The sequence below is a fragment of the Trematomus bernacchii genome, unplaced genomic scaffold (genome assembly GCF_902827165.1).
Source record: "Trematomus bernacchii unplaced genomic scaffold, fTreBer1.1, whole genome shotgun sequence".
Lineage (NCBI taxonomy): Eukaryota > Metazoa > Chordata > Actinopteri > Perciformes > Nototheniidae > Trematomus > Trematomus bernacchii.
Genome location: NW_022988043.1, coordinates 25,918,632 through 25,935,703, shown reverse-complemented (window position 1 = coordinate 25,935,703; position 17,072 = coordinate 25,918,632). Strand labels below are relative to the sequence as shown.

Here is a 17,072-nt window from a genome sequence, read left to right as displayed (position 1 = left end):
CAATGGTATTAATGTTGAAATATTTTGATTTGGCAATCAACATTAGAGCTGAGCTGAAGCGCTTGGTTAAATGACATTTGATGTCAGGGTCCGTTATTTAATTAAAGACTCTTGGAGAATAATGCATAGCTCCATCTCCTGGGATGTCAGGTCTGTTCAATTTCTGTGGTTCAATGTCACGAGAGTTGACTTTAATAAATCTGTTGCCCTTTTGGGGTATCATTATAACAGCTGATATGAATCAGTTAACATGTGGAGATCAATTAGGCTTTTAGCATGGATTAAGATACAAGAATGCAGAATAGATAAATAAGGAAGATTTACTCAGTAGACATTGTTTTGTATTGAATGTTGCAAACCAAAAAGTTATTTTCTGCCTAAAATATGTAATGAGAAAACTCCTCCTCTGCCCTGCAGCTCGTGGTCTGGCCCTCCACACCCCCACCAGCAAGTGGGATGTTGGGAACCCAGCCTCAAACCTGTCCACTGTGTCCATCCTGCCGGTGTCTGAGGACGTCCCCCTCACAGCCTTCACTCTGGAGCTGCAGCTGGCACTCAGCGGCATCGGTACACACACACACACACACACACACACACACACACACACACACACACACACACACACACACACACACACACACACACACACACACACACCACACACACACACACACACACACACACACACACACACACACACACACACACGGTCCAGTTTGCCATTTTTAGAGGCACCACAGGCCGGATTATAACCTGCTTCCACCGCAGCAGGCAGAGCTGGGAGAAGTACTCAGATCGTGTACTTAATAATATTAGCAGTACCAGAGTGTAGAAAGTAATAAAGAAAAGTCCTGCATTCAAAATGTTACTCAAGTAATAGTACCAAAGTATGAGCATCAAAATATAGTTAAACTGTTAAACCCCATGCGAAACTGTGTCTCAGGGCTTCTTAACATTTAACAACCTATTAATGTGTCATACCCACTTAACGGGAAGAAACTCAGCTAACTGACGATATGAACAATTTTTACCGAAAAAAAACACAACTCTAATGCCGAGCGTCTGAATTAGCACTAAGTGAAAGAGTGCTAACGCACTTAGCACATAACTCACGGTAGCAATATTTTATACTTCATCGGATCTGCACAAACAAGATATCATATGAAAGCTGAGATTCCACAGATTCCAATGGTATAAGTATCATCACTGTGCTACCAACCTTACCTTTGCTGTTTTCTGATCAAAAGTTGTGTTCAAGGGCATTAAAACGCATATAAACGCTGCTGAAGGTTAATCCAATGTCTCTGTGTCACTTTGAAATGATTACTGATAATCCATCATAACATTTATGTCAATAAACTGAGTTTTCATATCGAGTTTATGAGAGCTTCCGGTTTTGGGCATGCTGGCTGCGCATCACTCTCATTCACCAATGGTAATGTAGAGATGGATTTAGGAACATCCCCTCGATTCTATTGGTTCAAAAGAGGTGTCAATCACCAAAATCGACCGATGGGTTCCAGAGATATGGCAAATACACCCAAATGACCCCAGAAGTGGGTTTTTTTTTTCACTTGTTTTGCATCAATCTTGATACAGGGTACTTATTATATGTTATAGTTTGGATTCCTAAAGCTTTTTGTCTACTATCCCATCATTCAAGGGTGGTTTTCACTATAGAGTGGCGAAGTCCCTCCCCTTCCGGTGGACCTCCATGGGACCTTATTTCGGAAAAATTATGTATTGAAGTCAATGGAGAGAGAAAGTTTATCTTTCGATCCCGTTTGAATTGTGCCACAAATTACACATATGATGTTTGTCAATTTAAAAGATCATTTTGCAAGTCAAAAAAAAAAATATGTGTCGTAAAACTGTGAAGTAACACATTTGTTTGTGTGAAACGCTCAATGAACTACATCTCTGGTCTCACAGAACAACACACGTCACCAAGATGGCCGTCACTACTGTCTTGTCAACAAAACGATTGACTACCCTCACTATCACCACAATGAAACACGTCCTGAAGAAAGTCATGCAAAGCTGCCTGCCTGCCTTCCTTTGATTCTCTCTGAACCGCCTGGTCTTTTTAATGTTTAATGTCAACCATTTGTGCAGATAGCATGAAGTAGAGAAGATCGCCGATGCTAGCGTTAGCGTTAGCATTTCTCCCCCGGGCTTAAATTGTGTATTATAGAATGATCACACCGGTGACAGTACTCTTCAAAGGGTTCACAAAATATGACTACTACTCTTACTGTTTAACATTTTGGGTTACTTAATGTTACTTTATGTTAAGGCTAATAAAAATGACAAGGCTGTAATGTTAACTAACGTGCTAGCTACTAGCTAACTTGATCCAGAGTACTCCTGGTCCTTTCATCAGACGGGAAGCGAAAGAACGAGCAAGACCCATTGCTGGTATGATAACAACCTGGTACTAAGCACACAGGCATCTTGTTAAAGTTATATTATCTTAGCCAGCGCCATATAGATAGAATCTATCTATATGGCGCTGATCTTAGCTATCTCTTAGTGGAGGAAAACAATAGTGACATCACTTACGCGACTCTGGGATTTGTAGTCTTTCTAGTTGCGTATTTTTCATAGTCTTATATTTCAACAGTTTTACGACAAACTGTGACTTTTTTGACATGGAAATGATTTTTTAAGATTAACAAACATCATATGTGTAATTCATGGCACAATTCAAACGGGATCGAAAGATAAGTTTTCTCTCTCCATTGACTTCAATACATTATTTTTCTGAAATAAGGTCCCATGGACCGGAAGTAGATGGGCGTGACTTCGCCACTCTATAAGTAATGGGTTTTTTTTGTACGGAAACTATAATTTACATTTTTTTTACTATGATCAATCTGAATTTACTTTAAAATAAAAACATCTATATTGATTCTGACTGTTCTACATCCAACTCACAGGTGTGTCATTGCTTTGAGAAAAAAGATTATTAATTTACCCCTTTTAGAAGGGAAGATATAGTCATTTGTTCTGGGCATGTCATGAAACCTGACCTGAAAAACAGGCTTGGGGTTTAACAGGTTAAAGTAGCGACAGTAAAAGTAGTCATTGTGCAGATTGGTCCATTTCAGAATAATATATATGATATGTTTTATAATGATTGATCATGAAAGTGTTCTCAAAGCTGGTAAAGGTGCAGCTAGTTTGAATGACTTTGTATACTGCAGGGTAGCTTGTGAATTTACTCCAGGTGGAACTAAAGTCTGATTTAACACTTGATTATATTTCACATCATTCATCCACATCTGTAAAGTAACTAAAGGTATTAAATACATGTAGTGGAGTCAAAGTACACCATTTACCTCTGAACTGTAGTGGGGTAGAAGTACAAAGTATCAAAACATTGAAATACTTAAGTGAAGTACAAGTACTTAAAAACTGTGCTTAAGTAAAGTGTTCATAAATGTTGTATGTGACGGGACTACGGATGGAAACTAGCTCAAAGCTAAAATCCGGCTCATTTACATTTAAAAGCATTATTTTGTTTAAAATGTTCATTAATGTTAAGTGTCCCGGTTCAAATAAACAATAGGAAGTATTAGAGTAAATGTACTTCAGAATCAGAAACGGGTTTATTAACAGGTAGGTGGACACGTACGAGGAATTTGACTTGGTGTCGTGGTGCATACATAAAAGTAAAACAAAAATTTAAAAAACACAGATAGCGAACTATTTTAAGAACACTATAATAACTTACAAAAAAATAAGATAAAATATAGTAAAATATAAAATAATATAAAGCAGTAATTTACATTGAAATAGAATGCAATAAAATATAAAATATGTGCAGTAAGCAAACCAAATATTGTCAACATTGTGTGCATAGAGTCTGCGTTGTGGCTGAGGAAAAGTGTCAGTGGGGGGGCCGGGCCTTGTTGATGAGGCTGGTAGCGGAGGGGAAGAAACTGTTCAGATGGCGAGAGGTTTTGGTCCTGATGGAGCGCAGCCTCCTGCCAGAGGGGAGGTGGGTGAACAGTTTGTGTCCAGGGTGGGAGGGGCATCTTCCCTGCCCGCCTCAGGGTCCTGGAGGCATGCAGGTCGTGGAGGGATGGCAGATTGCAGCCGATCACCCTCTCTGCAGAGACGATGACACGCTGCAGCCGGCCCTTATCCTTGGCTGTGGCTGCAGCGTACCAGATGGTGATGGAGGAGGTGAGGATGGACTCCATGATGGAGGTGTAGAAGTTCACCATCATCGTCTTTGGCAGGTTGAATTTCTTCAGCTGCCTCAGGAAGAACATCCTCTGCTGTGCTTTTTTAGTGAGGGAGCCGATGTTCTGCTCCCATTTGAGGTCCTGGGCGATGATGGTGCCCAGGAAGCGGAAAGACTCCACAGCAGTGACTGGAGAGCCACACAGAGTGATGGGGAGTCACACAGAGTGATGGTGAGCCACACAGAGTGATGGGGCGGGTATTTGTTACTTTACTTGTTACTGGCAGCAGGGACTGAGCCCCAGTACATGGGGCTCAGTCCCTGCAGCTGTAGCAGGTAACTTATGTGGCGAACCAACACAGTTCAGTTTCATTACTGTGACGCATACACATGCATATATTACATTTTATACCAGGCAGTGTGTTATTATAAGGCAACACAAATGTTCTGGTGGTTTGGATTTTCACAAAACAAAACCTTTTTTGCAGAATGGATCAGATGCAGAATGGATCAGATGCATTATTTAAAGCTGGCTGTTGGAGCTATTTATTGATTTGTATTATTTAAAGTTTTTAGGTAAATAAAGTTATGTCAATATCATACTATGTCATCATTTAGGTACATTTGAGTAGTCGTTTTTGCTTTTTGTTGTGAAGGTGATTTGGTATTTATGTGATTACACACCGGAAAAGGCATATGTGTTTTTTACCAGGGAAATAGAGGATGTAAAGCCATCGGACGCAATCTTTGATTTTTCTTGGTTTAAGGACAAATATACACTCCACAGGGGTTTTCACTGATGTCACTGATTAGGCCTCCTATGTGCAGGATGTGCTTGCAGGACCTCACTGCTCTGTGGGTTAATCAGTTGTTTCTTCTTCAGAGCATTACATTCCATTGCATATCACTTAGCTGAAGCTTTTATTCATAGCGATTAGTAAATGACCATTTGTCCCCTGAGCCACAGCTGCCGGTAAGACAACCCTTTATCCTGTTACCATGGCTGTGCTCAGTTTACAGACCAACAAGGCTGCGGATCATTCATTTAGGGTTTGGTAACATGTTTAATTTCAATGGACTTGGACTGTTTCATACTATGTAGTACTGTTGATACTCTGTAATGTTTGATACTGTTTAGAACTGTTTGATACTGTGTAGCAGAGATGGAGTACTCGATTCCTGGACTCGGACTCGAGTCGGACTTGGAGTGCCGATTTTCGGGACTCGTGACTCGACTCGGACTCGCGCACTGATTGACGCGGACTCGAACTCGGACTCGTGAATTCTCGCGCATGATGACTCTGACTCGGCTTGTACATTGACGCTCCGACTTGGACTCGGTTGACAAGTTTTGTCAGGAGTCAGATGTAATCTGTCCTGGCGTGTGCACCTGCGAGGCAAGTTCACGTACTGGGCGCGCCTGAACTATTCCAGTCTAAAGATGTCTAGAGACACACCCCGCATCGTGCTGTGTGCTTTCACAGATTTCGCTTCGACATTGGGAAAGAGTAGTGCAAAATGCTCGTTATGTGGAAAAAAGATTGAAGAGAAGGCTCCACAACACATTACTCTAAGGATGGAGTTCAGTTCAAGTCATCTTGAACACTATCATCAGAGTAATGTGATCAAATCAATAAATAAAGATTCAGCCATGCAGAATGGTCATTTTGCATGCTAAGTAGCCATGTGCTTTCTGGGGCTTAATCTTTATTGATATCATTTAAACATTCACTTGTTGACTGTTGGACATTTGTGTTTGATAAGTTAAGTGATGTTTTGCCGACTGTGTTGAAATAAATTAACAAAATATTCTATCATTCGAACCCATTTAGAATCATATTCCTTTTTACCATTAGTGTATTAATAGGTGGCTTGCTTTGTTTGTGCTTGTACTTTTTATTTTTTAAGGCTCAGGATTATGGTTTTGTATTTCACTGTTATAGAGCACACTGATAACAATGTTACTTTTAACATTGTTTCTCAATCCTTGAACTCAAACAATATTTGGATGGTCTACTCAGGGGCGGATCTAGAAAAATATTCATGGGGTGGCAAGAGGGTGGCAGGAGAATTTCAGGGGTGGCATCCCCTGGCAGAAGTATATGCTGATTTAATCGCTATCATATCAATTAATGTTAACTTGGAAAGCCACAATATTGTTATTTTAACTGAATAACATAGGTGACATTATTGTGGCACATCAGTAAAGCCTTACATATAAATATATAAGGTGGCAGACATAATTGAATGAATTTTAACTGCACAATAACTGAATGAGTTTGACTCTTATGCCCCTTTCACACCAACGCAACTCCGGTTCAAGCTCCGTGCTAGAGCTTTTCTGGTTCAGAACCGGTTCTTCGGTTTAGCGCCGGCTCTTTTCACACCGCTCAGAGCCCGACTGGTGCTGCCGCTGCTGCGTCATGACGTCACAGTTTACGTCGCTGAGTTTCTCCCCAACGCCGGAGCTCACCTCACAACAACGGGCCGGGGACTGCGTCGGGTCGACGATCGTGTTGCTTTTAATCATACGAAGCCAGATTAAATTAAATAACGACTTCTCCAACCTTATACTTTTCTCCAGAGTGCCGTGGTTCATTGTTTATTAATGTGTTTCAGCGGCATTTACCGACCGCTGCTAGCTGCTCTTCAACGGGAGTATTCTCCCGTTAGCTCCGGGTTAGCTCACACGGCTCTAAAGTATTCACTGTCTGACTGTCACACAAGCAGCTGTTACATATCCCCAGTTCCCCTTAAGTGAATGTGTGTCAGTCTGAATTGACGCTGTTTGGCATCACAACGCTGTTATGAAAGTTTCTCTGGTATAACATGGGTGATGTTAGCATAGCAACCGAAGCTAAACTGACTACTTGCTAAGCAGTTTTCTACAGGCACTTTTTACCGGCGTATTTTTCATTATGATTCTACTTGTGATAGTCGGACATGACAACTTGTGCAGCCCATGTATTGATTCCATCCGATAGCTGCTATAATAACAAACAACACGTCTGCCTGCTCTCCACAATGATCAATAACAGCGAACGGATGGTCAAAGTAAGGTACAAATAAACAGAATCACACGAAGCCTGGTTAGTGTTGCCTGACTTTATAAAGCGTGTTTTTTTTAACAAGTGTGTGGTTGCGTTCTCGTCACTTTGCTCAGCACTACTGCTTGTTACAACTTTTATTTGCCGTACTCGCCTTAACTGTTAGCTCAGGTTAATCTCGCCCCCCTCCGACGTACGCGTGACGTATGCGGTTCTTGCTTCTAGACGGACAACTTTTTGGTGCTCGAAACGAACCGGATTCCGGAGCTATGACGCTGCTCCGCTGCGGTGTGAACAGGAAAACCCGGTGCTTTTCAAGCACCAGCACCGAACCGGCCCTGAAACACCGTTGGTGTGAAAGGGGTATCAGACCAGCAGGGGTACGGTACCCCTGCTGGTCTAATACCCCTTTCACACCAACGCAACTCCGGTTCAAGCTCCGTGCTAGAGCTTTTCAGGTTCAGAACCGGTACTTCGGTTTAGCTCCGGCTCTTTTCACACCGCTCAGAGCCCGACTGGTGCTGCCGCTGCTGCGTCATGACGTCACAGTTTACGTCGCTGATTTTCTCCCCAACGGACTCGGAGCTCACCTCACAACAACAACGGGCCGGGGACTGCGTTGCTTTTAATCATACGAAGCCAGATTAAATGAAATAACAACTTCTCCAACCTTATACTTTTCTCCAGAGTGCCGTGGTTCATTGTTTATTCATGTGTTTCAGCGGCATTTACCGACCGCTGCAGTGCTGCTGCTCTTCCACGAGTGTATTCTCCCGTTAGCTCCGGGTTAGCTCACACGGCTCTAAAGTATTCACTGTCTGAATGTCACACAAGCAGCTGATACATATCCCCAGTTCCCTTTAAGTGAATGTGTGTCAGTCTGAATTGACGCTGTTTGGCATCACAACGCTGTTATGAAAGTTTCTCTGGTATAACATGGGTGATGTTAGCATAGCAACCGAAGCTAAACTGACTACTTGCTACGCCGTTTTCTCCAGGCACTTTTTACCGACGTATTTTTCATTATGATTCTACTTGTGATAGTCGGACATGACAACCTGTACAGCCCATGTATTGATTCCATCCGATAGCTGCTATAATAACAAACAAAACGTCTGCCTGCTCTCCACAATGATCAATAACAGCGAACGGATGGTCAAAGTAAGGTACAAATAAACAGAATCACACGAAGCCTGGTTAGTGTTGCCTGACTTTATAAAGTGTGTTTTTTTTTAACAAGTGTGTGGTTGCGTTCTAGTCACTTTGCTCAGCACTACTGCTTGTTACAACTTTTATTTGCCGTACTCGCCTTAACTGTTAGCTCAGGTTAATCTCGCCCCCCTCCGACGTAAGCGTGACGTATGCGGTTCTTGCTTCTAGACGGACAACTTTTTGGTGCTCGAAACGAACCGGATTCCGGAGCTTAGAGGCTGCTCCGCTGCGGTGTGAACAGGAAAACCTGGTGCTTTTCAAGCACCAGCACCGAACCGGCCCCGAAACACCGTTGGTGTGAATGGGGTATAAGAGTCAAACTCTCCAGTGGCGACTGGTCATTAGGGGCAGGTGGGGCACAGCCCCACCTAGTGTCAGCAGAAAGTATTACAAATAATGATTACAAAAAATTGCAAAAAAAACTGATTCGTCTGTACATTGCTGTTTTAGTCTGTGTTCTTCTAATTAGTGTCTACAGTGTGTGCCTATTGAGCCGTTTTGAGCCATGTGGGACAAAACCCGATCATGCCCCTCCCTCTCACTGTCTAAGTGAACGGTGACTGTAAAAACTACATGCTCAAAGTATTTTTCAATTTAATGTGTGTGGCAAAAAAATAATGACCATAGGGGCACTGAGCTGCCATCCCCACCATACGTCATCTCACATAATTCAGAGCTGATTGGCTGTAAGTACGTGTGCCGCGAAAAGTGTGGTGTGTGTGAAGAGGAGACGAGAGAGCTGCAGTGACGCGTCCTAAAACCAGGAAGTAAGCTGCGCATGGCTTCCCTCGACAAAAAAGCAATGAGATTTCTCCATAGGATTTTAGAAAATAGTTCGAAATAATGTCTGTGGGAAACGTACCTGTTAGATAAATGCACGTTTTGTTCAGCCGGATAATATCCACATGTCTACCCTAATTTATAATTTTTGAATCATAAATCTATCGATTAGATTTATGATAGACTTTTGAAACTACAGGAAGATAAGGAGGACTTTTACAAAAAAGTAATAGATTTTTGTCCAGAAGGATAGGAAAATGGACTTCATCTTCAAGTCAAGGTAAGACCGCAATTTTATTGAAAATGGGATCTTACTAAGAGAGAACAATTCAATATTTAAATGATAACATTACATTTTTTGGGTATCTTTTTGTTGAACTGTCTGTTTAAAATTAATCGAAGCATCAGACTAAAAAAGTGAAATAATATTATATTTTGATTTAGGTCAAAATATAAATTTGTAAACCTGAAGAGTCAGTGCCAGTGCCTCACCAGCCATGAACCTCACTGCACGTCACTGCAGAAGCTTATATATAGACATCTACGTTTTTTGTGACCCACCACTTTTGTACATATAAAAACGCCAAAGGGGGTACCAAATCTATGCAGACTGCTGCAATAAGTACATTAATTAACTGTCTCGTCGATGTTTGTCTAAATTAATATGATACTATTAACAATCATATTATTCCTATCAGCTGTCAATCACTTTTATGATTCACATATTCAGTGTTATTATTAAATAAACTATATTTTTTGGAGGAGTTAATGATGAATGTTTTTCAAGATGCTTGCTCACCCTCCTTCACATTTGCAGTTATTATCCAGTGGAAAGTCCTTACGTACTGGCCTAGTTAAATCAAAGTGGTTACTTTTTTTTGGCTGGGCAGTGTAGTTTTACACACCGTCTTATTCGACTTTCTCAGGACTTGAAACTGTTTTTTGGGGGCAGACCTCCTCAAAGAAAAAAATATATACACACATAAGGTCATCATCTTAACAGTTTATTATGCTCATCGAGTCATCCGTGAGCAGAGCATCAAGTTGGCATGGCTATAACAGCTGAATGCGGCGATTACCATCTTGTTCAGCAAAACGCCTCACAAACTTATTAAGATCCAAAGCTTTAGTGCGTTTTGATTCAATGCTGAGTACAGCCAAACTTGACAGTCTCTTCTCTGTCATTGTAGACCGCAAATACCTCATTCCTTCCGTCTACTTGGATCCGAAATGCTTCTCGTTTTGCGCTGTCCCCCCGTTCAAATGAAATCGCCGCCAATCATATTTCCACGCTCGCGCCAGGGCCGGGGGAGGGGTTACAAGGCTCGCGTCTTGTGCTGCATTCACTTGCACTCGGACATTAGAGATTTTCTCTCATAAATGTCCGATGAGCCACAACTTTTCTTTCAAAACAAAGCTGCCAACTGGGGTGGCAACTAGGGTGGCAAGGCATTTTTCTGAGGTGGCAGTTACCACCCCGTGCCACCCCGTAGAACCGCCACTGGGTCTACTAGGGGCTGTGCTGGTTGTATAGTCTGACCGCTGCAGGAAGGAAGGACCTGCGGTATCTCTCCGTGAGACAGCGGGGGTGCAGCAGCCTGTCACAGGAGGAGCTGCACAGTGAGGACAGGGTGTCCTGGAGGGGGTGGGACACATTGTCCAGCAGGGAGGACAGCTTGGCTGCCATTCTCCTGTCTCCCACCACCTCCACCGTGTCCAGAAGACTCCCCAGGACAGAGCTGGCCTTCATGATGAAATAGGTCCTGTATTAAAAACAATTTTGTTGTGTTTCTGTTTTGTGAAGGCCCAACTCTACTCCTGACCAGTGACAGCATCAAACAGCGCCTCGGTGCTGCGGCTCTGGACAGGTAGAACTGTTTCATTCTTTTACTTTTAAGTTAGTCATACAAGTCATTACTGATTAGTATTTCATTCACAGTAATACTTAATGAGAACAGACATATTTGTTTAAAATATGCTATTTAATTTACTGTCTAATATTTGTTCCTCATTTTTTGAAGTGTCCATGAGTATCGTCTGTCCAGCTGGCTGGGGCAGCAGGAGGACATCCATCGCATTGTCCTCTATCAGTCTGACTCCACCCTCACGCCCTGGACCCAGCGCTGCATCCGCCAGGCTGACTGCATCATCATCGTTGGACTGGGGGAGCAGGAGCCCACTGTGGGGGAGGTCAGTTTAACTGCTCTCACTGTACAGCTGCTGGAGCTCTTATTCAAGAAAGCACACAGAATGTTCTCACTTAGAAAGTTAAATAATATCAATAGTGATGAATGGGACTTAAACATATATATATATAAGAAGTGGAAGTAATCAGAATAGAATCCAAATACCTTAATTCATCCCACAGAACGGAAATTTGCATTTGTTACAGCAAGAAAAGAGCCAAAGACGGCTTAATATTAACCAAAAAGCATGCATTCTAGCCTTTGAGTTGTTGGAACCAGAAGTGATATGATAGGGCGAAGTTAAGTACAACTGAATGCTTACAGACATTATGAGGAAAAAAAGTTGTAATTTATTAAAGGTCCCCTATTATACTCTTTTTCAACAATATAATACAGGTCTCAGATATATACAGAACAGTTCTCTGAATTGTTTGTCTGAAGCACCAAACAGATCAGTGTAGCATCCCATAATCCCCTCTGTTTCAGCCCTGTTCCAAAAGTGCTGATTCTGTCTCTGTAGCTTTAAATGCTAACTAGAAAATGCATTTCCTGCAGAAAATGCGTGTGGATGCTGTAAACTGTGAACATTTGTGGCTGAATTTAGCAGAAAATGCAGAAAAAGCAGAATATGTTATTAGCTGAATGGTAGCTGCTTTTAGCTACAGAGACCAAGTCAGTTTGTTGCTGAACTTAGCGGAGAAATGCAGAAAAGTGAAATGATTTGAATCTAAATTGTTACAGCTCAAAAGCATTGCAATGACTTTGTTGAAAACTAGAAAGTGAAATGTTAAACTGGAAGAGTAGGACAAATAGTGAAGAAGCTTAATATTTAAAAGAAAAGGTTTAAAAAAGGTATAAACAACGACATAGCTGTATAATGTAATAGTTGAATGGTTTCTGTAGCTGAAAGTAGGCTGAAGGAGTTAGATATCAGATGTAAGTAGTAGTGAATGAATGTGTATTAAGAAGAGAAAAGAAAGTAAAAAGGCTTGGGAAAGCAGCAGAATATTTTGACTGCAAACTTTTCGACTAAAACCATACGTCACCAATAATGTATAAAATATGTGGAACATGTTGAAGTCAGTATGAAGTCTCCATCAGACAGAAAAGAATAGGCTGAGACAGTCTGTTAAAGTCCAGTCTGTTTGTCAGTGTTTGTTTCTGTGCTGAGCACCTAATCATAACAAATAATCATAACACCTGTGTGAGCCCAGAGATCAATGGTTTCCATGGTGATGTGCAGTAATCAGTGAGAGGAGAGCCTTTCCATTGGTCTGAATGAGAGATAACCTCTTACATTTGAACGTTTTGTTGAAGAACCGTAGCAGATATCGGTGAAATTTCAACGCGTGAAGCGTCTCAGGATCTTGACGAGCGTCTGAAGTGTGCTTTTTGTGTACTTTCGGCTCAATAATGTGGCCTTTTTGGCAGATTAACTAAAGGTGTGCGGCTGCTGCTGTGAAGAAAGAGCAGGCTGTATTTACAATAGGCCTTAATGGAGACATGTTGAAAGTTTTTGTCACTTCATGCCCTCAAGAGGCATTTTAATTTGTTTGCTTATTTTCCAACCTAGGAGAGGTTTTCCTAAATGTTTCATGAAAAATTATGTCCAAGGAGTGTAGGGTTTGGGAATTATGGCAGGTTTAAAAAAAAAAATGTGGGCGAATTTCAAGCTGTCCTCCACTCTGTTTTGAGATCAAAGCACTCTAGACTTAACGAGCTGCCCAATACACACTAATGTTAAAATCTGAAGAAGGCCTCTTTACCAAGCTCCAAACTAAGTTAAATATCTCAAAAGGTGTAAAAGATAGAAAAAAATCGGAATAAGATTTTTATAGCTGAAGGTCTTGTGATCATTTTAAAGTTGGAATGAAGTCTATAGCTGAAAGTATGTGGAAAGAGTAGCATTTGGTGCACGGTGTAGTTAGAAGAGGATTTGTAGATTCCTCCCATTGCAACACACTCTCACTCTATAAACGTCCAGGAGCGACGCTTGGTCAGGGTCCCGAGGCGTGCAGTTGTGACGCTCCTAGGCTCCTTCAGCTTCATAAACAGACGCAAATAGCTTTCAACTGATTGCAATGTATTCCCATCTGCGGCGGGATTTGACGCTCATGGAAGCACGGCATTCGTTTGTGTCGGAGGCTGTTAAAGGCAATGTGAGCGTCCATTCCCATTGGATAACGGAGAATTGTACACCCGGAAGTAAGTATTCCCCTTACTGTCGATTGATTTGACAGTGATATCTCCACTACTCATCAACTCAAAAACACCAGATTATCCTTGTTAATTAAACGACATTGATAGGTTTTAGTGTGTGTACAATGCTTTTGTCACGTTTTCCCCTTCAATTCTGAGAAACAAGTCGTTTTCTATGAGTTTTGGATGGCCGAAGACATTACATTACCCACAATCCTCTGTAGCAACCATAGACTGTATAAAACAATTAAATAATACATTATTCCGAGTGTGCTTGCTTTTCTCTTTGAAAGTCATCACATAACGGCATTGTAATACACGTTTCGGCTGCATTAAATATTACATATCTGCCGTAGTTAACTCTATTTATAGAGCCCTGATGACAAGACTTCTAGACAAACAGGAACTGCCGCCAAAACTGAAAACTTGACGTGGATCTTAAATATATAAGCAATTAAACAACATCTTACATTTCTTTTCACACAATACGTCTCCTTGCAGTATCAACACTAATTCGGCTGACTTTTATATTTGATCCAATTGGTAGATAGGCTGTATTTACGCCATAACGGTGCACAGCTGATAGAAAGGGACACCTTCTGGTTAAAGCACGTTATTGCATTTTATAATTTTATTATTAGATATTAATAGGATCCCTATAAAGTATATTCTTTACTCGTCGTTATTCTCTACTAATAGTTAATTAAAGACTGTATGACTATTTTGCACATCCCATTCAAGATTTCAAGATGTTCTAAGGTTTATTGACATATCATATTATACACAACTACGGTGTAGTTATGCAATGAATGAAAAACTTGGGTCGCAGGTTCCTCAACTGTGCATTACAAGACATCTATCAATATGTGTGTACCTCCACCATTACATTGTCATATTCTGCACATTTCTTATACTATCTACATACATCTTATAAGAGTATAATACATATGTATAATATCAGTTAAAATAAGTGCTTAAACATAGTTAACATTGCAGGAAAGCAATATATTAGACGTTAAGTACTTTGTCAGGCTTAATATTTATCTGTAGATACAAATGTCACTGTGTGTGCTGTGTGCTCTGCATGTGTGACCATCAAAGAGGGTTTCATCCCTCCATATTCATCTTCTATACCCCCAAAGCTTTTTTCTTATTCAAAAGAAGACCTTAACCTAAAGTATTTTTTAATGTTTAAATAAAGCCTTATTAGTTTGTCTGTTTTGCACATCCTCCTATTAATATCTAATAATACAATTATAAAATGCAATAACGTGCTTTAACCAGTAGGTGTCCCTTTCTATCAGCTGTGCACCGTTATGGCGTAAATACAGCCTATCTACCAATTGGATCAAATATAAAAGTCAGCCGAATTAGTGTTGATACTGCAAGGAGACGTATTGTGTGAAAAGAAATGTAAGATGTTGTTTAATTGCTTATATATTTAAGATCCACATCAAGTTCAGTTTTGGCGGCAGTTCCTGTTTGTCAAGAAGTCTTGTCATCAGGGCTCTATAAATAGAGTTAACTACGGCAGATATGTCATATTTAATGCAGCCGAAACGTGTATTACAATGCCGTTATGTGATGACTTTCAAAGAGAAAAGCAAGCACACTCGAAATAATGTATTATTTAATTGTTTTATACAGTCTATGGTTGCTACAGAGGATTGTGGGTAATGTAATGTCTTCGGCCATCCAAAACTCATAGAAAACGACTTGTTTCTCAGAATTGAAGGGGAAAACGTGACAAAAGCATTGTACACACACTAAAACCTATCAATGTCGTTTAATTAACAAGGATAATCTGGTGTTTTTGAGTTGATGAGTAGTGGAGATATCACTGTCAAATCAATCCACAGTAAGGGGAATACTTACTTCCGGGTGTACAATTCTCCGTTATCCAATGGGAATGGATGCTCACATTGCCTTTAACAGCCTCCGACACAAACGAATGCCGTGCTTCCATGAGCGTCAAAACAGCATTCACACTAATAAGCTGCTGCTGGCCACGCCCCTCTGAGAGATGATTGGTTTAAAAAAACACAATGGGGCTCTCGGAGGAGATTATAGGTGATAAAGTTTTATATTGGACACCCCAATACTTTACAATGCCTGACAGTGACCAAACCTGACCAATCAAACCTGATTCAAATCCTTTTTTCTCAAAGCAATGATAAACCTGTGAGTTGGATGTAGAAAAGTCAGAATCAATATAGATTTTTTTTATTTTAAAGTAAATTCAGATTGAACATAGTAAAAAAATGTAAATTATAGTGTCCGTCCAAAAATAAACCATTACTTATAGTGAAAACCAGCCTTGAATGATTGGATAGTAGACTAAAAGCTTTAGGAATCCAAACTATAACATATAATAAGTACCCTGTATCAAGATTAATGCAAAACAAGTGACATTTGACCTTTATAGAGAGGTTTAGAAGAAAAAAACACTTCTGGGGTCATTTGGGTAGAAAGGGGTGTATTTGCCGTTTCTCTGGAACCCATTGGTCGATTTTGATGATTGACATCTCTTTTGAACCATTAGAGCCAATAGAATCGAAGGGGAATTTCCACATACACACACACGTTACCATTGAGAAATGAGAGCTATGCCGTGTTGGCTACCTAATGCTACGTGGTGTGATGTCTTTGTTAGATTCTCATGTCGCGAGTTCGGATCGCTCAGTGATGATACTAATACCTGTCGAATCTGTGCAATCTCAGCTTGCTAATCGATATCTTGTTTGTGCAGATACGATAAGTAATAAGGGTATTTTAACGTGAGTCCTGTGCTAAGGGTGTTAGCATTTTTTTTCGCTCAGGGCTAATTCAGAGCCTTTGTTATTACCCTTATGTTTCGTTTTGCTAAAAATTGTTAATATTGTCTGATAGCTGAGTTTCTTCCCGTTAAAGGTAGGGTAGGTAAGTTTGAGAAACCGGCTCGAGATACACTTTTTGTTATATTCCATGGAATGCTCTTAACATCCCGATAGCAATGAATATCTTAAGTGCTTTGACAAAAAATCCATAAAAAAATCATCTGTGGAAGCCGTAGTACTGTAAAAAGCACGACCAATCATTTTAGCCGGCCCGGCTAAAATAACTGGATGGCCTACCTGCCTGTCAGCCTTCCATCTGTGCACAAACTTATCTTGTGCCCTCATTGGTCATGTGCGCGTTCATGTGTGTTGGAGGAGGGGCTCTATAAGGAAGTGGCAGATTTTCTCCGGTTGTGTATTTTCAAATTCTAGCGATCTCGAGCCGGTTTCTCAAACTTACCTACCCTACCTTTAAGTGGGTATGACACATTAATAGGTTTTTAAATGTTAAGAAGCCCTCAGACACTGTTTCTTGCAGATGTTGCGATTTTTCCCCCGCCCGTGGGGGAATGGGGCTTAACAGGTTAAGCACCTTAAAGATGACAGTTTTGTCAAAAGTGACTTTAGGTAATATCTAATA

At 40.8% G+C, this 17,072-nt stretch overlaps 1 protein-coding gene across 1 annotated transcript in view; it reads left to right on the top strand.

The window, feature by feature from the left end:
- Positions 1-17,072, top strand: part of pnpla7b (patatin-like phospholipase domain containing 7b) — an 86,153-nt gene that overhangs the window by 53,956 nt on the left and 15,125 nt on the right. Inside the window, exons 21-23 of the mRNA XM_034118120.1 lie at positions 418-567; positions 11,036-11,099; positions 11,253-11,421. Coding sequence (XP_033974011.1) covers positions 418-567; positions 11,036-11,099; positions 11,253-11,421 — 383 coding nt within the window. The remainder of the gene's footprint in view (positions 1-417; positions 568-11,035; positions 11,100-11,252; positions 11,422-17,072) is intronic.